We start from the raw sequence: 26,071 nt of genomic DNA, 5'->3' as shown, positions 1-26,071 counted from the left end.
TGGTGGAGAGCATAGATATTCAAGTGGAGCTGGTAAAACTGGTAGTTGGGGCAGTGACGTCATTGTTAATACTCAGAATTCCTCAAACACGTGGGTATTACTTACATTCAAGTACATGACTTATTCTTATTCTTACAAATGACTGTTGTCCCCATTATAGCAAAAACTTTTGTTCCCATTTGAACACATGACTTTTACTCTCATTTTGACAAATGACTGTTGTCCCCAATTCAAATACATAACTCTTGTTTGCATTTCAAACACGTTGCATCCAGGCTGTATGATTGTCGATTTCAAACACATGTTGCATCCACGCTGTATGATTGTCGATTTCAAACACATGTTGCATCCAGGCTGTGTGATTGTCGATTTCAAACACATGTTGCATCTAGGCATTGATTGTCGATTTCAAACACATGTTGCATCCAGGCATTGACTGTCGATTTCAAACACATGTTGCATCCAGGCTGTATGATTGTAGGTTTCCTCCCATTACAGCAACTCGTGCAAGAATTAAAATGTATAGATTGAGAAGTCTTGCAAAAGAAATGAAACTCTTGCATGTTTTATATAATGGTGCAAGATAATTATAATGGAAATGCACATGTACTGAATTTAAGTAGTTTTGTTTTCTACCTGAAAATGTACCACATACCCCTTTCCATAAGCCTGTACCATTTAGCATGGACTATACTGAGATCTGGAAATCCTTGAAAATCATCCAGTATGCATACATATACAATTGTGCCAAAGAGTTGTACTAAAATTCCTACATGGCTGGACAAACTGGTAGATAATCTGTCACTTATCACGGCAATGACTCGTTAAATGAAGTGGATAGCTGTTTTTTTATGACAGAGTACTGACAGTCGGGAGGATATTGATGTCCTTCTTATAATTTTGGCATCTGGTGCAATAGCACTGGCAAGAAATGCTCCTGTCGAACTTGGAATGGGACTGCTGCTGAAACAGACGAACATGGCAGACAGCACAGAAATGCTATTCTTGTTTTTGAGGTAACAGAAGATGATTGACCAAACAAAAACATATGATCCAAAGTTATAACTGGCATGGACCAAAACATTTACATGGTTGAAATTGAACAACACATGTGGCACAACATGAGTTGCTCTGCTGTATGTATCAGCACATTTGTTCATCGTAGACAAACACAAATGAACCTAGCCTTCATAGATAGCATTCACTCATGAACCACCAGTCATACATTTTGCATAAATTACACTTATACAGTACACTCACAAAGTAAACAATTACACTCATAAATTATACAATTGCTCATCAGTTACACAGGAATCACACTCATAAATTACATATAATTTACACTAATAAATTGCACATAAATTATACTTATAAAATAAACATGAATTGTACATAAATTACCCATAAATTACGCTCATAAATTACCCATAAATTACACTCATAAATTACCCATAAATTACACTCATCAATTACAAATAACTTACACTCATACATTGCAGATTATTGGTAGTTAATGCTGAATTCAGAATTTCAAGAAAAAAGACTACTGCCATCTGTCGAATAGGGTGAAAGGAGTTGAAAATAGAGAGAATTGGTAAAAAGATGTCATTTTTTTGTGATGGTAAGATATATTCAAGTTCACCAACAAGAAGTGTTTTACTTGCTCTGCGGGTTAGATAGTATTTTGCTTATTGCAGTATACACAGTAATCTTTAATGAAAATATTAAAAACATTTTGTATCTTAAAATTTAAAAGCTGTAGATCTGTTACAGCATTATGAATAAACTCAAAATGTGTTTTATTAATTGTTCTCAAAAAGAGCCAACTACACCGATTCTCATTTTAGTGCATGAAGATAACTCATGAACCCACTTTTAACTTGAAGGCAGGTCTGGAACCCATTATTTCTTACTTTAATGGCCAAAAATAGGCTCCCATATGTTTCACATAAATATTATAAACTCAATTGGTAAATGAATGCTGAAAATATGTTGCTCATTTTATCATCAAAATGGCAGTTAGTGAATTTTTCTTCATGACTCGTCATGATTTTGAATTCAGCGTGACTGTCAATAATTTAGACAGGAGGGAGAAGGTATTTGCTCAAAATTTTGAGTTCATCATGACTGCCAATTATGTGATTTTGAATTTATTAACCAATGTCTTCTTTTTGCATGTTCCCTTGTTTTCTGATTATTGTTTCTAAATAACAGCGAAACATGAGAGTGTCCCGCTTCGAGATCCAACGCATGAATACTCAGGTATTACAGAAACTAAAGAATAATATGCTTCAGTTATCTTGTTACTAAACTGTATTCTGTAATTAATCCTGTAGAAAATTGCCATATTTTTTCTAAGAAATAACCATATTTATTTCCAAATAAACACTTGTTTACTTTTCTTGAGAAGGTAAACAAAGCTAAATATAGACACATGACACACTTTGCCCACTTAATGCTTCTTCTAGGACCTTCCCAGAAATGCCAAAAAGGAGAAGAAACATCACATTAGTTAGTTTAAAAGTTTGAATGGAAGAAAATCAGTGGCAAATAAAAATAGCATGTTTAAGCTCATAGTATTATATCAAAATGGATTTATGGCTTACCAGTCTTAAGCAACGGTAATCAAAAGTCTGTTTTAGTTACATATTCTCTGTTTACTTATGTTAGAAAATTGTAATGCCATGGTGTGTGTATTAGAAGAAATATGGTATCTGTTGACTATTGATACTTAGCTATGCATTGATGTTGTCTCACTGTGTGTCTGGTATGAACACTGGTTACAGTTTGCACATAAATCATTTCTCACTACGCTATTACTAATAAAGTCACATTAAGCTCATGTTTCACAATGCCACTGCAGTGAAAAGTTGGTCAGATTTTGTGTGAGCTTTGTGTTTAGATCATTTACACAGACACTGTTGCCTATGAAGTCACATAACATTCTATGAAGTTGCACGATTATTGAAAACTTTCACAGTTTTGAATGGCTTTTGGTTAAGAGGCAGTGAGATTTCCAGAATACATGAAGGATACGAACGTAGTGTTTGCAGTTAGCCAACTCCAGGTATTTTTACTGTGGAGTCACATAACTTATTTCACAATTGCATCATGAAGAATGCTATATCCATCAGTGACAACTTTGTCCCTTCTTGAAACACAACCATTTTTTTATTTTTAATTTCCTTCGGCAGTTTAGAAGATGTGGTGAAAGTTAAATGGACAAATGTACAGAGACATAAAGGGCATCATAATATATGCCTCACTAAAATGTGATAAAAGCTGGGAGGAAACTTAAAAATTATACTACTTATTTTCAGCTTGGTAATTTTTTTCACATATGGATCAAAGTACAAAGTTAAAATGAGTCATAATATACAGCAAAATCTCTTGAGAGACCTTCTCACATGCTGGTAATATACTAACCTGCTATGAGACATACCCCAACATACTGGTAATGCAAAATTCATATAAACAAATTTAGGAGAAAATATTGTCAGCTTTGTTTTTGATTGTTTTTTAAAACGCTTGCAATAATCACCTGATGCAGTTTCATGCTTGTGGTACATTACTTATTGTGCTTAAGCAATGTTTCATTTCATCAGTTTCTTCTTTGAATGTATTCCCTGATCACATTGACATCAGGAATATAAGCCTGCTACCTCCTGAATCGAGCCCTGCTTAAAGATGAAAATTTGTCTTTTCTGTCTGTATCATATATACAAAGGGCAGTAACTTTTGCCTATTACCTCCCCTTGCTACCAATAGGTTTCACCAGCTTTTAAGCTTTACTTATGTATACAACTTCATATGGAACAATCCTCCCATTAATCCTAGTCTTTTTGTATGAAATTCAAGCTATTCATTCATAATTTGGGATTTATTTTGATCCATAAACAGTTGATATAAAAAAAAATCTGAATTTGGCAGATATTTTGTGAAATGTATTACTTTCTTGTATTTAGTCTTTTTAGACCACGTAGTACAACATTCTATAGTTAATGCATGTTGACTTGTAAGTATTTTCTCATGCTGTTATTAGCTCACACACTTTGTTTTTAACAGGTGTTTTTTAGTGCATTATTGAAAGAGTTATGAAAACACTAATGTGTTAATTTAAATATTGCTTCTACTTCTTTATCTTTCAGAAACATGACTTTTAAATTCTTCCCTTTACAATATGTGCATTTTGTGGCCCAAATGTGTCCAGTCGGCCATTGTGCAAAGCGCAGCAAAATACCAAAAGATCAGGAGAAAAGTACGCAAGACATTTTTGGATGTGCTGAGTATACATTCAAATGCAGAAGTGGTTGTGATCCTTGTGGGTGGTGCTACCAGAGTCCCTCTGGCACCAAATTTCAGAAGGACAATGCCTTTGACCACTAAGACTGCAGCAGTTTTGGGGGAGACAAATGCAAATATGTTAAATTTGCAATTAGATGCAGCAGCCTTTCAGCAACATATGCATTGACTAATGCATGAAACCTTGACACAATTCTCAAGGTCATTCAGATCACAACCTTGTTCCTGCAGATGAGAGCTGAATCAGTCTTGGAAGTAATCTTACAGTGGAGGTAAGAAACCAAGTTTCTCCACATCGAGGCCTCCCACTTCCTGACACTGCATTAACTCCTCTACTGCCCATAGTCAGCTTTCTGGTGGGCACTAGATTCCTGTAGTTCTGGTTAGGTTGGATCAACCTATTTCTGCGAAAGAGATGGATGACTTAAGTCATTTTGGAGGAGCTTCAGATATAATTTATCCAGTTGCCTCCTCTTTCTTCATCTCACCTTCTAATGGTTGCACCATCAGATGTGGAGAATGACCATATTCTTTAACAGGAGTTACAGTTGCTCATTGACAAAAGGGTGGTGAAAAGTTTACAAAAACAACAATCTCAGGGGTTTTATTCGCAGCTGTTCGTCATAGACCAGAATCACCTCAATGAATTCATTCCTCTGCTGAAGTTAAGGATGGAGACAGCAAGGTCTGTCTGACTTTCCATCAGAAGAGATGAGCATGCAATCAATGAGGATCTCACATATTCCTACCTCCATGTTCCTATTCACTCAGTGTCAGTGAAAATCTCTTTGGTTTGCTTACCTTGATGAAGTTTACCAATTTTGAGTCCTTCACCAAATATCAAACTCTTGGTTTTCATCAAAATTAAGGCTTTTGTTGTGATCCTGTTCCTGTCAACATCTACAGCAAAGGTGGCTATTATCCTCAAGGACAGAAATGATCTTCTATCCCTTTTAAATTATATCAGTTTTGTAGTTAAATGGGTGATATCCAGCCTTTACCCATCCAAATGCTTTATTCACTTGGGTATGGAGTTTATAACCAATCTTAATACTGTATGTCTACTTATGTCCATGTCCAGTAATAGGATATGCATTTCAGTGAGAGTTTTTGCAACTCCTCTGGTTACTGAATGCAGCAGCAGATCTTATCTTACTGGCTGTCTTTATAGGCATCCAATACAAATGACTTTGCTGTCATTATAGGCATCCAATACAAATGACTTTGCTGTCTTTATAGGCATCCATTGACTTTACTGTCTTTATAGGCATCCATTGACTTTACTGTCTTTATAGGCATCCATTGACTTTGCTGTCTTTATAGGCATCCATTGACTTTGCTGTCTTTATAGGCATCCAGTACAAATGACTTTACTGTCTTTATAGGCATCCATTGACTTTAATGTCTTTATAGGCATCCATTGACTTTGCTGTCTTTATAGGCATCCATTGACTTTACTGTCTTTATAGGCATCCAATACAAATGACTTTACTGTCTTTATAGCATCCATTAACTTTACTGTCTTTATAGGCATCCAATACAAATGACTTTGCTGTCTTTATAGGCATCCATTGACTTTGCTGTCTTTATAGGCATCCAATACAAATGACTTTGCTGGCTCAATGGTGCCCTTTTTCCAGTCCAAAACACCAGAAGATCAATATCACAAACTAGGTATGATTAGCTCACAAAAAGAATTTTTCTTCAGTTACCCTAACTAGAAATTACAATGTGTACAGTCGCCAGTAGATATGGTTGGAGAGCTCACATTCTTGCAGGCTTCAATACAGTCAGCAGCAAATGGGGATAAAGGGAACAGTTTCTTCACATGAACATTCTATAAGTGAAAGTGATCATAAATTACTTCCAGCATTGGAACATTCGAGTCAATGGGAACTAAGTCCTGATTATGTCAGACAACTCTATATTAGTGACTTACACCCTATAAGATGTGGGCACTAAATCACCGAACATGTACATGTTGGTTTGTAGTTTCTTCATTAGCATTAGCAGTTTTGGATCAATGTGCAGATCAGAAACATTCTCAGCAGACACAGTGTTCTAGCCAATGTTCTGTCCAGAAATGGTCAGTTTATTCATACAGAATGGTCCCATTACCTATTGTTTTTTATGTTAAATTTGTTCACTTTTGAGGCATTGGATGATCAACCTGTTTTTGACCAGGTCAAACCACACACTGCCCATGTTGGTCCCAGACACAGAAACTTGTGCTGTGGATGCACTGTCAATCAAATGGGAGGAGTTATGGATCTAACCCCATCCCCTTACTTACTACCAAAAATTTATACAGATAATATGGGGTCAGAATTGCAAAACAATTCTGATACACTATCTCAGATGGGACAAGTCCTGGGTCAGTGAGCTACTTGATGAAGCAATAGACTACCTAGGAAGGTTGTGGCCAAACCAAATGGACTTGGGAGGTAGCAGGCTTACATTCCTAATGTTAATGCAAGTGGTTGTGTATTCACAGAGAAACAATTTACTGTAAAATTTGCTTATCTACAAAACAGTCAATAAGATGACATTTTTATTCAAAAGTTATATAGTTTAGTCCATCCCTTATTTTTATATTTACTTGTCAGTCATATCCAACTGGAAATTGCATACACAAGATCTGTCATCACATAATGTGCAGGCAAATATGGGTCAATGTAGTGTGTTTGGATTAATAAGTAGAATGTAATCAGTCGAACAAACAACAATTTAGAAAGGGCACATATAATGTAATCAGCATCTGCTTCTCTGTAAGGTGAACATGTTTATCACATTTTTATTTTTTATTTCTAGTAGCTCATATCCATAGATATTTGTTTGCATGTATATGGTAATATTTCTTCATTTAATGTCAACTGCCATAATAACTTATTTCTTCATTTGACTTCAACTGCGATAATAACTGTTATTTCTTCATTTGATGTCAACTGCCATAATAACTGTTATTTCTTCATTTGATGTCAACTGCCATAATACAGTGGAACCTGTCTTGAAAGACCACCCCTTCTGCCAAAACATAATGGTCTCTCATGACAGGTGGTCTCTCATAACAGGTTATAACACTATATAATCTCTAAATCTGTACATAGAGAACCTGATCTCTCAAGACAGGTGGTCTCTCATAGCAGTGGTCTCTCAAGACAGGTTTTACTGTAACTGTTATTTCTTCATTTGATGTCAACTGCCATAATAACTTATTTCTTCATTTGATGTCAACTGCCATAATAACTGTTATTTCTTCATTTGATGTCAACTGCCATAATAACTGTTATTTCCTCATTTGATGTCAACTGCCATAATAACTGTTATTTCTTCATTTGATGTCAACTGCCATAATAACTGTTATTTCCTCATTTGATGTCAACTGCCATAATAACTGTTATTTCTTCATTTGATGTCAACTGCCATAATAACTGTTATTTCTTCATTTGATGTCAACTGCCATAATAACTGTTATTTCCTCATTTGATGTCAACTGCGATAATAACTGTTATTTCTTCATTTGATGTCAACTGCCATAATAACTGTTATTTCCTCATTTGATGTCAACTGCCATAATAACTTATTTCTAACCTGCTTACAAATGTGAATATGAATTTCTGCTGTCTCATTTTGGATTTATTGACATCATTTAATTTGCATGACCTTTCACATATTTTCTAATAACTTCATTACACCATCTGTGACATACTAACATTTGTGCAGCTCTCCATCATTGTCAAAACATGATTCTGGTTATAACATGGTACTGTTATGGTCATCAAACGTAAACCAATTGTATGACAATATTGGTTGAAAGAAAATAACATTTAGCTTAGCATTTTAAATTTATACGTTTTCATAACACTTGTATGACAGATTTAGATAATTCCTACTATGGCACATTTTGGTATGTACCACTGTTTTCACTATAACATGGAGATGTATACACCACAGTCCCTTTGGAAATGTACACAAAACATGGTTATATACGTACCACTGTACTATGTATAATGCTGTTCGATACATAACACAGTCAGTGGTTATAGACCCAAAATACCATGTTATAATATGGGATAACTGTACTAATATTAACATCTGGGCTGTTACAATTAGTCAGTTAGTTGGGCAATGGTTTACTAACTTTGTTAAAACTATTAGTAGAACATATTGGTGGTCAATGTTTAATAAAGTTATACCACAATTACATTTTTTGGTCATTTTCAATTTTACGTAAAGGTCACAACCATAGTAATGTAAGTAAACATTTGACAGATTATCTCTTAGCAAACTGTGAATAATCTTGCATGAAACATAATCAGAATGAGCCTATTTGCTAAAATGTGATTTTACTATTTAACCATTTTAACTGTGAACAATGTATTTTTAAATCATGGTTAATTCAAAATATTTGTTGTCTTTTTGTACATGATTCAGTGATTGCACACAACTTGCTATCTCCCTCTTTGTTGTGACCTAAACTTGTGATTTATTTTTTTAAACCCTGTTAATATATTTTTATAGCCATTTTAACATCTTAATATGTGAACATATTCTCCAATAATATGACTTTAATATTCATTTGTCTGACTCAGAAGTGTTTGCAAAGAGAATGATGTTTAATCTTTTTAATAGCAGTGGTACAGGAAACTTATTGATTCTGTGTATGGTGTTGGTGATATCGATTTATTTTGGGTAAAAATTGCATGTATTGTCAAAATATGAATATATATTTACATGTCTTCAGCAGATGTGATCACAGTGTTAATATGTTATGTCTCTGAGTCTCAATTGCCTCTCCATGGGTCTCCAGTTGAAAGCGGTATTAAGTCGTCAGATTCCTTATTAAAGTACCATTATTGATGAAGGTGGTCTTAGCTACATATATGTTAATATGTTTACATGAATTTTTAAAAAATGCTGTAGTATTGCTACTCTTGCAACAGCAGCATCTGTAGTGTTACCACTTTAGTAACCATATCAGCTGTACTGTGTTCAGTCCAGTAGCTATATGAGCTGTAATGTTGCCAATATAATAACTCTATCTGATTAAGCTGTATTGCTTCCACTATATTAACTATATCAGCTGTAGTGTTGCCACTCTTGCAACATTAGCAGCTGTAGTTTTACCACTTTATGAATCATTTGAGCTTTAGTTTTTCCACTCAAACTATATTGCCTGTAATTTGCCAGTCTAAAATAACTATATCAGCTGTAGCGTTTCCACTCTAGTAACTGTATTACCTGTAATATTGCCAGTGTAATAACTATGTCAGCTGTAGTGTTTCCACTCTAGTTACTATATTACCTGTAATATTGCCAGTCTAATAACTATATCAGCTGTAGTGTTTCCACTCTAGTTACTGTATTACCTGTAATATTGCCAGTCTAATAACTATGTCAGCTGTAGTGTTTCCATTCTAGTTACTATATTACCTGTAATATTGCCAGTCTAGTAACTATAGATTCAGCTGTGATGTTGCCAGTCTAGTAACTATATTAGCTGTAGCATTTCCACTAAACTAACTGCAGAAGCTGCAATGTTGCCACTCTAGTAACTCTAGCAGATGCAGTGTTTCCACTCTAGCAACTATAGCAACTGCAGTGTTTCCACTATAGTAACTATAGTAGCTGTACTGTTGTCACATTAATGACTAATGCAGCTTTATGATTAGTTTGAATAATATGTTTTTAGAAACAACTTACTGCAATCTTTTTTGTGGTATAGTTTTATATTGACTTATTATTGATTGATATAATTTATATTACCCTGTATGACACTTATATGCTAAATCTGAATCACTGCTAAAAACCTGTTATACATTTTAACCTTCCATTATCAGCATGCTGTATTAAAGTGCTGTTAAAACTAACCACTCAACCAGTCTATCTTTTAAGTGCCGTTAAAACTAAACAGTCAACCAGTCAATCTTCAAAGTGCTGTTAAACCTAACCACTCAACTAGTCTGTCTTTAAAGTCCTGTTAAAACTAAACACTCAACCAGTCTATCTTCAAAGTGCTGTTAAAACTAACCACTCAACCAATCTATCATCAAAGTGCTGTTAAAACTAACCACTCAACCAATCTATCTTTAAAGTGCAGTTAAAACTAACCAGTCAACCAGCCTATCTTTAAAGTTCTGTTAAAACTAACCACTCAACCAGTCTATCTTTAAAGTGCCGTTAAAACTAACCACTCAACCAATCTATCTTTAAAGTGTTGTTAAAACTAACCAGTCAACCAGCCTATCTTTAAAGTACTGTTAAAACTAACCACTCAACCAGTCTATCTTTAAAGTGCTGTTAAAACTAACCACTCAACCAGTCAATCTATAAAGTGCTGTTAAAACTAACCACTCAACCAGTCTATCTTTAAAGTCCATATAGTACACCTCTAAATAAATATTTCCCATAAATCGCCAGCATGTAGATGGCATATCTTTGCTTATAATGATGTTCACAACTTATGTAACTAAACACATAATAAGAATGCATCTCTTGGGAAATTTTATGCTGGGGGAAAAAAAATGGATGAAGACTGTCTTAGTGGTACTGTTGTAAGTATGTACATTATTGTCATGTCGTGTATTCGGTGCACATGTCCATATGGGTCTTGTCATGTGTATGTAACATACATGTTCATACATGTCTTGTCATAATGTAGTCAGAGTATATTGTAGCAAGTATATTCAAACAACTAACCATATGTTAAAGACATTTTCATGTTACATTTGTTGTACTCTAGCTTTTTATTTTCAACACTTTAAAAAATTTGTAAATTTTGCACTTAATAAGTGTTTTAATGATAAGTAATAATAATTCATTTAATTGTGAATAGTTTAGTTTGTTCCACATGTATCCATATTGGTAGCTCAGTGAATTTTAAGGTCAGTGTCATAAAGTGTAGCTAAAGGTAACCAATATGTTTTGCACATGAAGTATTTCAACACTGTTCAGATCAAAATAGTGTAACACATCTCATTAAATACATGCTAAAACAGGGTAGTCAGTTTACATCAAATTTTTTTTTATGCTGCCATGACCTATTGAAGAGTCGATTTGTTTATTAAGGATTGATAAGCTTTCCTCTTCTGCTATATTTGATCATAATGTAGTTGCCTCCCTTTGGTTTCCTTGCTCTCTCTCAAAAGTGAACTCTTCCAGAACTGATTGGTGTTGTGGTGTATATCAATGCAAATTAGATACATTTTGAGATGTTGAATTGAAATTCAAAAAAAGAAACAGTCTTGAATATCATTCACATTGCTGTGCGGATTGAACTGTGCTTAGCTATTTAGCATGTTTAGTTAATTAATAATTATATTGATTGTAAATATTATTAATTAGGTAAACTGAAGTATTAATTATTTATTTAGTTTCATATTTTTGTATTACCTATGATTATGTGCATATCATACAAGTAGTCAAATGAAATTGTATTGAAAATTGCCAACAATATTACCATGTATATTTCCACTGAACCCTCTTAATATAAATGTCAAATAATCAGATTTCAAATTCATGCACGATCTTCAGTTTTCCACATGTTTTTTTTCTTCAGGTTCAACTCAAACCACACAAATGTCCTCATTCCCATTTTTTTTCAAGTTCAGCTCAAACCACACAAATGTCCTCATTCCCATTTTTTTTCAGGTTCCACTCAGATCACACAAATGTCCTCATTCCCATTTTTTCAGGTTCCACAGGTTCCACTCAAACTACACAAATGTCCTCATTCCCATTTTTTTCAGGTTCAGCTCAAACCACACAAATGTCCTCATTCCCGACTTCAACTCCATATTACCCTCAGCCAGGAGCTACAGAATCTCAGCAATCAGCGCCATCTGGTGCAGCATATGGGCAAGAGGCTCCTGGTGACCTACCATATTCTGTCAGCCCAGGTTAGTGTTCATGATTTTTGCCTTTTCTATCAGTTACATATTTGATATATGATCTCATTTGGTCATCGACTTGTTGTAAAATATACATGTCACATGTGTCAAGTATCCTTGTGTGCACTGCAATGCACTTTAAACTTCTGCAGAACACACTTTGAACTTCACCATAATACACTTTCCATAAACACACTTTGAACTTCTCCATAAATGAATTTTGAACTTCTCCACAACATTCTTCATAATATACTTTGAATTTCCCCATAGTACTATTTGAACTTGTCCATAAAAACACTTTAAACTTATGCAGAACACACTTTGAACTTTTCCATAATACACTTTGAACTTCTCCATAAAACACTGAACTCCTCCAAACATTCTTCATAATATGCTTTGAACTCCCCATAGCACTGTTTGAACTTATCCATAAAAACACTTTAATCTTCTCCATAATACATTTTGAATGTGTCCATTTTGAACTTCTTCATAGCACACTTTAAACATCTCCATAGCACCCACTGGTATCTATGATGTATTGATAGACAGATAAAACTAGTATTTGGGTGTTTTATTAATAACTTGGATAATTTTTGTCTTTTTTCAAAAGAATTAAATTTAAATTATAGAATTAATTTTTGCAGTAGACAACCGTAAAACGATATTTTTGGCATGCCACCAATAGAATCACGTGGATGTGCAGTTTTATATGTCAAAGTAGGCAATGCAGATTTAGATAACTATTTAGAACTTTCATTAGTTTTCTCCCTTGGATGTAAGAGGACCTTGAAGAACAGTGTCAAAGGAGTTATATTCTGCCAAGTCAGCCCTCCTTGCCGGCCATGTTCTCAGTACTTTGATCTAAGTTGTCAGAGACAATTTCTTTTCTTTGAGCAAATCGGGGAGGTGGGCTTCAATATATCCATTTTCAGAATTTCTGCTTATGTCTGACTGTATGAAACATTAGACGTAACGAGGGGGGTCTCTGCACAACTGGTTTGTTCTGGGCTGAGAGTTAGTGTACATACAGGTGTCAAATACCACATCTAGGTGTTCCCATATAATCCTGATTATTGTTACTGGCAACGTTTTAAAAAGAGCGAGATATTTACCGTCATTAATGAAAACCTAATCAAGGTCGCATTGGCACAAAATGAATATTTGTCAGGTGGTGGTGGTACTACTAGTGCTGTTGTCAGCAGGTTTGCTAAAATTGTGTTGAAATTTTTCACATATGCATGAAATTTACATGCCAGCCCAGTGGCCAAATTATGGGTATTCATGCATAGCCAGTTGCCATTTTCTTTAAACACTGGTGAAGATCATTTTAAAACCTTTTTCACATTTTTATAAAATTATGAATTATTTATTTATAATAGATTTTAATAGCTTGCACATATTTCAACTAATATTTGTTACCTACTCAAGTTAGCCCAGGCAGTTACTTTAGTTTGCCCATGGGAAAGGTACTTTTATGATTCATTTCCTCGGCATAGTATAGCCAGTAATGTGTTAAAACTGCCATTAAAACTAACAAATTCAATTTGATTACACTGGAACTTAATGTTGTCAGATAGGAAGGATCTTATTTGTAATAATATTAACCAACAATTGCAGCAGGTGGTGCCCAAGCAGTGCCCATGCCATTGTACGGGGCAGTACCCATAGGTTTCTATGGACAACAGGGGATTTACCCAGGCCCAGGTATATGCATGTTAATTGCATCATGTGTTTTACTGTCTTGGTTAATACTTTTTGTTGTGATGCATTATGTTTACATTTATTTGAACAAGTTAAAGTTTCTTCTGGCAATTCCTTATATTTATATTGTTAAAACTTTATCTTTAGTTGGCAGAATGTAGCCACTATTGTGCTTATATGTCATTAAGACTTAAGAATTACATACTATCTATTTTTTATGGCTTCTGTTTTATGCAGTAAAATTCTGTTCTGTATTTGTATGACTTTACTGTTAGTAAACCACATCCATTATGAAAGAAACGTTATGCCCCACATTAAATCTCATCAGGCCACAACAGCAAACCATGGGTTTACCCTGTGAGTTCTTAAAGATTTCCCCAACCATGAGTTTACCCTGTGAGTTCATTTCCCCACAAACGTCTTTTTTTCTTCTTCTTCTTAACATAACATACTTACATAGTGTTCTTATCACCACTCCTGATATTGTTACTTCTGTACTATGGAAAACCCATTGACTTTACGTTGATCAGTTTGGTGAAAGCATCATTTTGTTTGACTGGTATATAACTTTTCTGATTTCTCTTCCACTTCTTGACTGTCAGCATTGAATCAATGTGTCTTATATAGACATAAGCAATATTCCTTTTCAAAAGTTTGTGAATGCCAGTACTCAACCTGCAACACAGTTTTTATGTGATTAAATTCTGGTAAAAAAATCTGTGTTCAGCCTCTTCAGCTGAAAATGCTTGGAGTATGTTTAAGCCAAAATACTGGATCTGCCAGTCATATCCATCAGCGTAGGGATTTCAGAATCTGTCTCATATATATATATATATTTATTATATGCTCACTTTTTTCTCCGTTAACTTTACATTCTCAGAATTGTGCAGTATTTTATGATATTGAACTCACTTGCAATTCATGTTGCATTCACATGCGTAAAGAAACTACTTTCTATTGTAAGCAAACAATGGACGCATATGCCAGCACTTTTGATTTGTAAACAAATTATGTACACTCGCGTAGTAGGCACTTTACATTTTGGTTGATTAAATTTGTTTCTGGATGAACTAAAGTAGATGTTTTGTGGACTGCCACATACCAGCTGCTTTGGTACATTCCACATTAACTTTTTTGAAACAATGTTTCAGATTCAGGCTAGCTATACAATAGACGCCAGACAGAATTCTTACAAATAACATGCAAGTGACAAGGCATAAACTTGTCTTCTTCAGCTGGTAATAAGAATAGCAAAAAATGTACTTAAGTTTTACATCCTGAATTTCCTCAAAATGTACTTTCTTAGTTCTGCAAATCTGAATTACTAGAGCCATGTCATGGGTTCTCAATCTTGATGACACATTTCAAAATTGTACTGTAATTTCGAATATATTCCAAGTGCAATTACATCCTTCATACTGTGTCTTCTTGATAATTGCAATTGAAAGACTTCATATTTTTCAAACATTATGATTTCAAACATTCAGTGACAGAAACAGAAACACATTTGCAGATGTCAACACACTTCTCCCTTGCTTCTTTAATCCAAAGTATTTCATGTGGAATTGTCACATATAAATCTAGTCCATAATCAAAAAAATTAGTAGAATCTACAAAAATACCAAAATCTATTAATTCCAGATCGAATGGAAAAGTTGGTGCAGTGCACACTCATTCAAAATATGACTCCAAATTTCAATTTTAACTAGACACTCCATTTTCTTTTGAAAGTTATGTCTAGCGTGCGACTAAGTTCCAATTTATCTGGATGGAGTTATGTGCACATTAATAATGTTGTTGTGTAATGATGAATCTGTGCTTGTGTATTTAGTTTGGAATACGGCATAAATTTGTTTATATTGTTTCTTTTAGTGCATTTTTGTTTATATAATTAAGCCTTAGTTAGAATAAGAAAATGAGCATATAATAAAAAGGTCAACATCAACTTGGCTGGTGGCAATATTTACAGGTTACTGCATTTATATTCGAAAATATGAACTCGTTTTGTCAGATATACATGTACTGCACTCTCAAGGTTGTGCAGCATTTCCTTTCGAAAAACTCATTCATACTTTCCCATGCAAATGCAGTAACCTGTAAATATTGCCACCAGCCAAGTTGATGTTGTGCTTCTAAGATAAATAAATGGAGATAATTAGATGATTAGACTTTATAGTAGTCTCCCTTCCCTCCGCTACTGATTGTTGTTTCACTACTAGTAGTATTGTCAGTATGTAAACAGGTCATAATCATTTAAATAAAAAATACTCATTAACTATAATGTCCAAAATATTTTCTTTTAAATAAATCAACAAATATTATATGAATATTGTTAATGAGATTTAAAAAAAGATTCTTCAAACATATATAGTGCAGATTATTTATAGCAGTACATTTCTATTATTTTATAGTCATACACTATTGAAATATTAAAATTAATATTTTGCATGTTTATGTCTTCATTCATTGCTCTGTAACTGTCACCTTTTACCATTTATATAATTGTAGCCTTATAGACATATATTGTTTTTAATATTTATTATAATGAATATTTCCATGGCACTATATATAGCCTAGAATACACTGATGTGCCATTGATTCCCAGTCAGTTAAGAAATGAATCATCCAGCCCATAATTGCTAACAACCTGATTAATATAGTATTATCTCAACCTTCCAAGCCATCAGTATTCTCAGTTCTTTGATTACTGCCAGGTAAGCAATAGTACTTAAAATTCTAATCACTTGAAGCAAGTTTCTGCATGCATGAATAAGTTAGTTTTCAATTATTGAATGTGTGCAAAGGCTACAAAAATAAAAATCACATCAGTGCACATATCACATTGATTATTTGCAATTGGCTGAAAATAGTCTTAGTTTGAATGTTTTATAGACCTATCTACATTTAATTATGTAGTTGACATGTAATATCCATATTGTTTTCGTTAAGATGCAGCGTTGGCAATGCATTCTCCAAGTACACATGTACTTTATTTTGTTGTCCTGTTAGTTTTGTTTTTAATGTAGTGTTGTCAATGCATGCTCTAAAACACTATTTTGGGGGTCATGTAATAACTATGTAGTTGTTTTTTTATATGCTTTGTTGGCAATGCAATGCTCTAGAGCACTGTAGATTGTTTAGATTGTGCAGCTTTTTGCGAATGTGGAAAGATACATGACGATTTGAAAAAAGCATTTTTTATGTCAATATTACACAAACATGTTTAGAGTTATATAGTGGTATCTTTTTAATTCTTCTTTTAATTGTTATCTAGTACTGTAAGTTGTTTTCCTCCAAGATTAATTTTTCTTTTCAAAATTATTATCTTTGTTAACAGGACAACAGTAAAACTCAACAGGTACTATAACAAAGATTTGATTAACCGGGATGTTGCCTTATTTCCACTGTTTTAAAATGAGAAACTTGATTGAAACTTTACAAGCCATACAGGGGCCTTGCATGGTCTAAAGCGCTCTCTGTTATGGATCACTGCCATCTCAACTCTGTCTGCATGGGTTTGAATCTAAGATTTGTGAGAAAGCTTGTCAGTAGCTTCTCGTGGGTCGGTGGTTTTTCCCGGGGTTTTCCCAGGTTCTTTCTCCACCATTAATACTAGCCACCATGTATAGCCTATCGTGTGCTGCAAAATGGCGTTAAACCCCACAACAACAACAACAACAAGCCTTATTTGCTCTGTTTTAAAATGAGAATTTGTTTCTAAACTTTGCAAGCCTAATTTGCACTATTTGATTTCATTTATATTTTGATTCAGTTTAATTGTTGTTTTTAAGTTTCAAAATCTTTTCATTTTTAATTTCATTACATATCAAAATAATATAGTTTTGTTTACTAGGAATTTGATATTTTCCAGAAATTAGTTTGACCTTAGAGTTAGTCATATACACAGAACTTTGTATCTAATGCTGACCTAGTTCCCGACCATATTTCATAAATCACTGAGACAAGTAAACAACTTTTTTTTTTCTTTCTTATTCTTAGAGTAAAATGATTGGTGTTTATCAGGGTCATACTTTTAGATGTACATACTTCTAAAACATTCTGGAGAGTTGATCCTCATCCGGGAATCTGTTTTGTGTTTCAAGTCACTGTATAATCTTTGTTTATAGAGATATGTCTCAGTTGAGGCTTTTTGTTTACAATGGAAAGTGTGTGTTTGTGACCAATTTGGGAATTACATTTGAATTTTTATTCGAATTAATTGGATTCTAAAAGATTAATTCTTTTTACTGGAAATAATTGAGTGCTCATACTGGACAGACATTTATGTAAATTTTATTCTGAAATTCAAACACTGGAATATTAGTGACTGTGAAATAAAAAATGAACTGTAGACGATACAACACCATACTGGCTACAGTATATGTCATCGTCTTCCATTTTTGATACTGCTTCGGTGGCCTAGTGGTTAGAGCGTCCGCCTCAAATGCAGGAGGTCATGGGTTTGATCACCGGCCGAGTCATACCAAAGACTTACAAAATTGTTACTAACAGCTGCCTGGCACTCAGCATTAAGAAGTTAGTGTTAGGACTGGTCGGCCTGGTGTCAGGATAATTTGACTGGGTGGGACATCATGCTACATGTCTGCGGCATGATGCCCCAGTGCTAGACATCACTATAAACTGCCACATTGCAGACATCATTGTGATATGACTGAAAAATTGTTAAAGCTATGTTAAAATCCAAATAACATACACACACACACACACACATTCCATTTTGTATTCTTCATCAGGACTCATTTTGAATTCATTAGAACATTTCATTATTAGGACTCCTGAAATTTAATTCATGGATTATTCTTGAATTATTTTGGGGTTTGATTCTTAAAACCGTAAGTTCTTGTTTTTTTATTTTTACAGCTTTTTTCCAGGGAAATAAATTTTTTGTTAAATTTTTAAAAGCTTGTTCTTTTCACTCTTTCTTTTGTTACTGTTTATTTGAGCCTAAACATGTAACATAAGAATAAGCCTTATTTCCACTGTTTAAAAATGAGAAGCTTTATCTGGACTTTATAAGCCTTATTTCCACTGTTTTAAAATGAGAAACTTTGCCTGGACTTTATAGGTCTTATTTCCACTGTTTTAAAATGAGAAACTTTATCTGGACTTTATAAGCCTTGTTTCCACTGTTTTAAAATGAGAAACTTTGCCTGGACTTTATAGGTCTTATTTCCACTGTTTTAAAATGAGAAACTTTGTCTGGACTTTATATGTTTTATTTCCACTGTTTTAAAATAAGAAACTTTGTCTGGACTTTATAGGTCTTATTTCCACTGTTTTAAAATGAGAAACTTTGTCTGGACTTTATAGGTTTTATTTCCACTGTTTTAAAATGAGAAATTTTGTCTGGACTTTATAGGTGTTATTTCCACTGTTTTAAAATAAGAAACTTTATCTGGACTTTATAAGCCTTATTTCCACTGTTTTAAAATGAGAAACTTTGTCTGGACTTTATAGATCTTATTTCCACTGTTTTAAAATGAGAAACTTTGCCTGGACTTTATAGGTCTTATTTCCACTGTTTTAAAATAAGAAACTTTGCCTGGACTTTATAGGTCTTATTTCCACTGTTTTAAAATAAGAAACTTTGCCTGGACTTTATAGGTCTTATTTCCACTGTTTTAAAATAAGAAACTTTGCCTGGACTTTATAGGTCTTATTTCCACTGTTTTAAAATAAGACACTTTGCCTGGACTTTATAGGTCTTATTTCCACTGTTTTAAAATAAGAAACTTTGCCTGGACTTTATAGGACTTATTTCCAATTTTAAAATAAGAAACTTTGATTGGACTTTATAGGTCTTATTTCCACTGTTTTAAAATAAGAAACTTTGCCTGGACTTTATAGGTCTTATTTCCACTGTTTTAAAATAAGAAACTTTATCTGGACTTGATAAGCCTTATTTCCACTGTTTTAAAATGAGAAACTTTATCTGGACTTTATAGGTCTTATTTCCACTGTTTTAAAATAAGAAACTTTGTCTGGACTTTATAAGCCTTATTTCCACTGTTTTAAAATGAGAAACTTTGTCTGGACTTTATAGATCTTATTTCCACTGTTTTAAAATGAGAAACTTTATCTGGACTTTATAGGTCTTATTTCCACTGTTTTAAAATGAGAAACTTTGCCTGGACTTTATAGGTCTTATATCCACTGTTTTAAAATAAGAAACTTTGCCTGGACTTTATAGGTCTTATTTCCACTGTTTTAAAATAAGAAACTTTGCCTGGACTTTATAGGTCTTATTTCCACAGTTTTAAAATAAGAAACTTTGCCTGGACTTTATAGGTCTTATTTCCACTGTTTTAAAATAAGAAACTTTGCCTGGACTTTATAGGTCTTATTTCCAATTTTAAAATAAGAAACTTTTATTGGACTTCATAGGTCTTATTTCCACTGTTTTAAAATAAGAAACTTTGCCTGGACTTTATAGGTCTTATTTCCAATTTTAAAATAAGAAACTTTTATTGGACTTCATAGGTCTTATTTCCACTGTTTTAAAATAAGAAACTTTGCCTGGACTTTATAAGTCTTATTTCCACTGTTTTAAAATAAGAAACTTTATCTGGACTTTATAAGCCTTATTTCCACTGTTTTAAAATGAGAAACTTTGTCTGGACTTTATAGGTCTTATTTCCACTGTTTTAAAATAAGAAACTTTATCTGGACTTTATAGGTCTTATTTCCACTGTTTTAAAATGAGAAACTTTGCCTGGACTTTATCGGTTTTATTTCCACTTTTAAAATAAGAAAGTTTGCCTGGACTTTATAGGTCTTATTTCCACTTTTAAAATAAGAAACTTTCCTTGGACTTTATAGGTCTTATTTCCAATTTTAAAATAAGAAACTTTTATTGGACTTCATAGGTCTTATTTCCACTGTTTTAAAATAAGAAACTTTGCCTGGACTTTATAAGTCTTATTTCCACTGTTTTAAAATAAGAAACTTTATCTGGACTTTATAAGCCTTATTTCCACTGTTTTAAAATGAGAAACTTTGTCTGGACTTTATAGGTCTTATTTCCACTGTTTTAAAATAAGAAACTTTATCTGGACTTTATAGGTCTTATTTCCACTGTTTTAAAATGAGAAACTTTGCCTGGACTTTATCGGTTTTATTTCCACTTTTAAAATAAGAAAGTTTGCCTGGACTTTATAGGTCTTATTTCCACTTTTAAAATAAGAAACTTTCCTTGGACTTTATAGGTCTTATTTCCACTGTCTTATAATAAGAAACTTTATCTGGACTTTATAAGCCTTATTTCCACTGTTTTGAAATGAGAAACTTTGTCTGGACTTTATAGGTCTTATTTCCAGTTTTAAAATAAGAAACTTTATCTGGACTTTATAAGCCTTATTTCCACTGTTTTAAAATGAGAAACTTTGTCTGGACTTTATAGGTCTTATTTCCACTGTGTTAAAATAAGAAACTTTGTCTGGATTTTATAAGCCTTATTTCCACTGTTTTAAAATGAGAAACTTTATCTGGACTTTATAGGTCTTATTTCCACTGTTTTAAAATGAGAAACTTTGCCTGGACTTTATAGGTCTTATATCCACTGTTTTAAAATAAGAAACTTTGCCTGGATTTTATAGGTCTTATTTCCACTGTTTTAAAATAAGAAACTTAGCCTGGACTTTATAGGTCTTATTTCCACTGTTTTAAAATGAAAAACTTTGCCTTGACTTTATTGGTCTTATTTCCACTGTTTTAAAATAAGAAACTTTGCCTGGACTTTATAAGCCTTATTTCGACTGTTTTAAAATGAGAAACGTTGCCTGGACTTTATAGGTCTTATTTCCACTGTTTTAAAATGAGAAACTTTACCTGGACTTTATAGGTCTTATTTCCACTGTTTTAAAATGAAAAACTTTGCCTGGACTTTATAGGTCTTATTTCCACTGTTTTAAAAGAAGAAACTTTATCTGGACTTTATAAGCCTTATTTCCACTGTTTTAAAATGAAAAACTTTGTCTGGACTTTATAGGCCTTATTTCCACTGTTTTAAAATAAGAAACTTTGCCTGGACTTTATAGGTCTTATTTCCACTATTTTAAAATAATAAACTTTGCCTGGACTTTATAAGCCTTATTTCCACTGTTTTAAAATGAGAAACTTTGTCTGGACTTTATAGGTCTTATTTCCACTGTTTTAAAATAAGAAACTTTATCTGGACTTTATAAGCCTTATTTCCACTGTTTTAAAATGAGAAACTTTGCCTGGGCTTTATAAGCCTTATTTCCACTGTTTTAAAATGAGAAACTTTGCCTGGACTTTATAGGTCTTATTTCCACTGTTTTAAAATAAGAAACTTTATCTAGATTTTATAAGCCTTATTTCCACTGTTTTAAAATCAGAAATTTTATCTGGACTTTATCGGTCTTATTTCCACTGTTTTAAAATAAGAAACTTTATCTGGACTTTATAAGCCTTATTTCCACTGTTTTAAAATGAGAAACTTTGTCTGGACTTTATAGGTCTTATTTCCACTGTTTTAAAATAAAAAAACTTTATCTGGACTTTATAAGCCTTATTTCCACTGTTTTAAAATGAGAAACTTTGCCTGGGCTTTATAAGCCTTATTTCCACTGTTTTAAAATGAGAATCTTTGCCTGGACTTTATAGGTCTTATTTCCACTGTTTTAAAATAAGAACTTTGTCTGGACTTTATAAGCCTTATTTCCACTGTTTTAAAATAAGAACTTTGTCTGGACTTGATATGTAGTGTAAGACAATTCATGAAAAATGAGAACAAAGGAAAGGGTTTATCTTTTTGCATGATTGAAAAATGCCTCCAAAAGTCCCAGAGACACATTTTCTTTCAATATGCATTGAGTCTTTTTCAGGCTTATTATAGTGTTTTAAGTCTGTTACTACCGGTATATATAACTTTTTTTTACTACCACATGAATATACTGTAAAATAAGAATATAAGTGTATAATACTGTAACATGATTGTATAATTATGGAATGTGAACATATATACTGTATTAAAAAAATTGGGTTTTTTTCTATATATATATATATATATACATTTTGTCATATTGAAAGAATATTTGACCCCCATTTTTTAAAATAAACTCAAAAAGTGAAAAGAAAGAATAGCAGGCTTCTTCTCCAATAAATTTATATGTAAAATCTTCTTGAGCAGATATTTTTGTACATGGAAATTTTATATTCAGCCAGATTGTTATATGTTGTTTGTATATGGAACTTTTATATTCAGCCAGATTGTTATATGTTGTTTGTATATGGAAATTTTATATTCAGCCAGATTGTTATGTGTTGTTTGTATATGGAACTTTTATATTCAGCCAGATATGTTGTTTGTATATGGAAATTTTATATTCAGCCAGATTGTTATATGTTGTTTGTATATGGAAATTTTGGACTCAGCCTGATTGTTATATGTTGTTTGTATATGGAAATTTTATATTCAGCCAGATTGTTATATGTTTGTATATGGAAATTATATATTCAGCCAGATTGTTATATGTTGTTTGTATATGGAAATTTTATATTCAGCCAGATTGTTATATGTTGTATATGGAAATTTTATATTCAGTCAGATTGTTATATGTTGTGTTGTATATGTAAATTTTATATTCAGCCAGATTGGTATATGTTGTTTGTATATGGAAATTTTGGATTCAGCCAGATTGTTATATGTTGTTTGTATATGGAAATTTTGGATTCAGCCAGATTGTTATATGTTGTTTGTATATGGAAATTTTGGATTCAGCCAGATTGTTATATGTTGTTTGTATATGGAAATTTTGGATTCAGCCAGATTGTTATATGTTGTTTGTATATGGAAATTTTGGATTCAGCCAGATTGTTATATGTTGTTTGTACATGGGATTGGCCAGGCTTTATGTCTATCCCAATTATGAAATAAACACAATAAAATGAAATGAAAATATATCATTAAAAATGTCATGAAAATTTTATATTATGTCAGATTGTTATATGATGTCTCTGTAGGGGATTGTTCAGGCTTTATATCTATAGAGACTTTGCTTGCTTAGAAACAATCTTATTTACTGTTTTACCTATATTTACTCTTGTTTAATACCAGTATCTTCAGAACTTTGTATTGTTGGATTCGTATTTTCACTCAGGTAAATCTAGAACTTTTGGATTCATGTAATTTCACCTGTGTAAATTTACACCTGTTGGATTCATGTGATTTCACCTGTGTAAATCTACAACTGTTGGATTCATGTAATTTCACTCATGTGAATGTACACGTTTTGAATTAATGCAATTTCATCTGTGTAAGTCTACACTTGTTTGATTTATGTAATTTAACCCATTAAAATCTAAAATGTTTGGATTCTTGTAGTTTTAGTCATGTAAATTGACAATTTTTGGATTAATGTAGTTCCCCCTATGTAAATATATGACTGTTGGATTTATGAAATTTCACCTATGTAAATTTGCAACTTGTGATTTTGTGTAATTTGTATGTGGAGAAGTCTTTTGCAAAGAGTTTCCGACATAAACATGTGCTTCAGTTAGAAAAATATGCAGATGCGACTTTAGATGAGAAATGACAATGTCCGTAACAGTTTTCTTCAGAACTTTCTGATTGTACCATCCTAAAATAAGGTGTCACTCATCTACTGCGACTCCCACCATATGATGTATCAGTTATTAATGGTATAAGGGCAAAATTCAAGGTTAAACCAAATATCACTTCATGTACTATGTGTAGCAAACAGTTATGAAGTTAATTATGTGATACAAGACTATAGTAAAATATCAGACATTAAGTGTACTTTTCATGCTTTATTTCCATAGCATTGTATAATTTCTCCTTAAACTTTGAACTTTGATAGTTAAAGATTATAAAAAAGATTTGAAAATATAGCAGCAGCAATAACAACAATTAACAATGAAGATGAATGTAAATATATGGCTTAACATCACATCAGCATTGTAATGTCTGTATGGTGCCTATAATAATGATATGTTTGGTTTTGCTTTGGTTCTTTATAGCACAGCAACACAAATAGATTATTTATTGCTGAGTCAGTTTGGGTAAAGTTATTTTCACAGGGATATACTACAGTTACATTGTAGCTGACCAGACTGGTCAAATTGTAGGTTTTGAATCTGCACTCTTTCGTCTTAAGTCCAAAATACTAACAACTGAGCCACTGCATTTCACCGATGATGATGATGATGATGATGATAATGACAATGATCAGCTTTCAGAAATAATAATCCATAAAATCATCCTGATGGTTGTGTACTTGATACTGTTTTGCTAGGAGAGAGATGTGATTTTCCTCAGGTTTGGGGAGATGATTGTTTCTGCAGCTAATTGACATGGCCAGTGATCACCCAAGTAACAAGCTTTGTTTGTCAATTACTGTGTCAAGTAGATACTAAGGCCAATCAACCAATCCCATCATCAATAATGAGCAACATTCCTTGATGGCAGTTTAATTCAGACTGAGTCAAATGAAAGCCTACAATCATTTGTAGAAAGCCATAATATGGAAAGAGTGCAGAATGTCTTGCTTGGCCCCACTTGATTTAGATGATACTCTATTTCTATACTGCAAAGTTCAGGTGGTTTTAAATATGATTACTTCTTATTACTTGAACAAATAGTTTTACCTTTATGGAATTATATCAAGTATTTTTAAGAATTTTTTATTCACTTTGATTCAGTCTTAATTTCTAAATCCAGGGTGTCAATAACAATAATAATATATGGAGTGGGTGTCCATAACAATGATATATGGAATGGCTGGTTTATATGATTCTTCTTTATTTTTCAGATGGAGCTAAGCCACCCTTGCCACAGGAAGACATAAGCATGGGAAATGCCCCCTACCCACCCACATCAGCCACATACCCAACCCCTCAGGGGATAGGGTTCTCCTACAGTGACTCCACTGCACCAGCCTATGGGTTAGCCCCACCACAGGGACAAGGTAGGTGGACATCTTGTTATCTGAAAGATGGCCAGCAGTTTGTGGCCAAAATTAAATTCCCATTTTTGTCTTGCCTGCATAAGCAAGGTGACATTGGTATCTAGAACACCAAACTGGCTGATTCCCAGCGTGGTTCATCCTCAGACGATGATTTTGTTTTGCAAATACTGGCTGATGATAGTGATGATGACAATAATTTTTACCTTGAGA

General features: G+C 33.0%; 1 protein-coding gene across 3 annotated transcripts in view; it reads left to right on the top strand.

The window, feature by feature from the left end:
* Window positions 1–26,071, top strand: part of LOC149790398 (uncharacterized) — a 63,728-nt gene that overhangs the window by 21,550 nt on the left and 16,107 nt on the right. Inside the window, exons 5-8 of one of the 3 annotated variants that reach the window (XM_089972447.1) lie at window positions 2,215–2,262; window positions 12,051–12,200; window positions 13,809–13,895; window positions 25,706–25,861. In XM_089972447.1, the coding sequence (XP_089828573.1) occupies window positions 2,215–2,262; window positions 12,051–12,200; window positions 13,809–13,895; window positions 25,706–25,861 (441 nt within the window). The remainder of the gene's footprint in view (window positions 1–2,214; window positions 2,263–12,050; window positions 12,201–13,808; window positions 13,896–25,705; window positions 25,862–26,071) is intronic. The other 2 variants (XM_089972448.1, XM_089972449.1) reach the window with 2 other exon arrangements.

This window comes from Sinohyriopsis cumingii, chromosome 10 (assembly GCF_028554795.1).
Source record: "Sinohyriopsis cumingii isolate HCF-2022 chromosome 10, ASM2855479v2, whole genome shotgun sequence".
NCBI lineage: Eukaryota > Metazoa > Mollusca > Bivalvia > Unionida > Unionidae > Sinohyriopsis > Sinohyriopsis cumingii.
The sequence above is the reverse complement of the archived record's forward strand: the minus strand, read 5'-3'. Positions and strand labels throughout refer to the sequence as shown.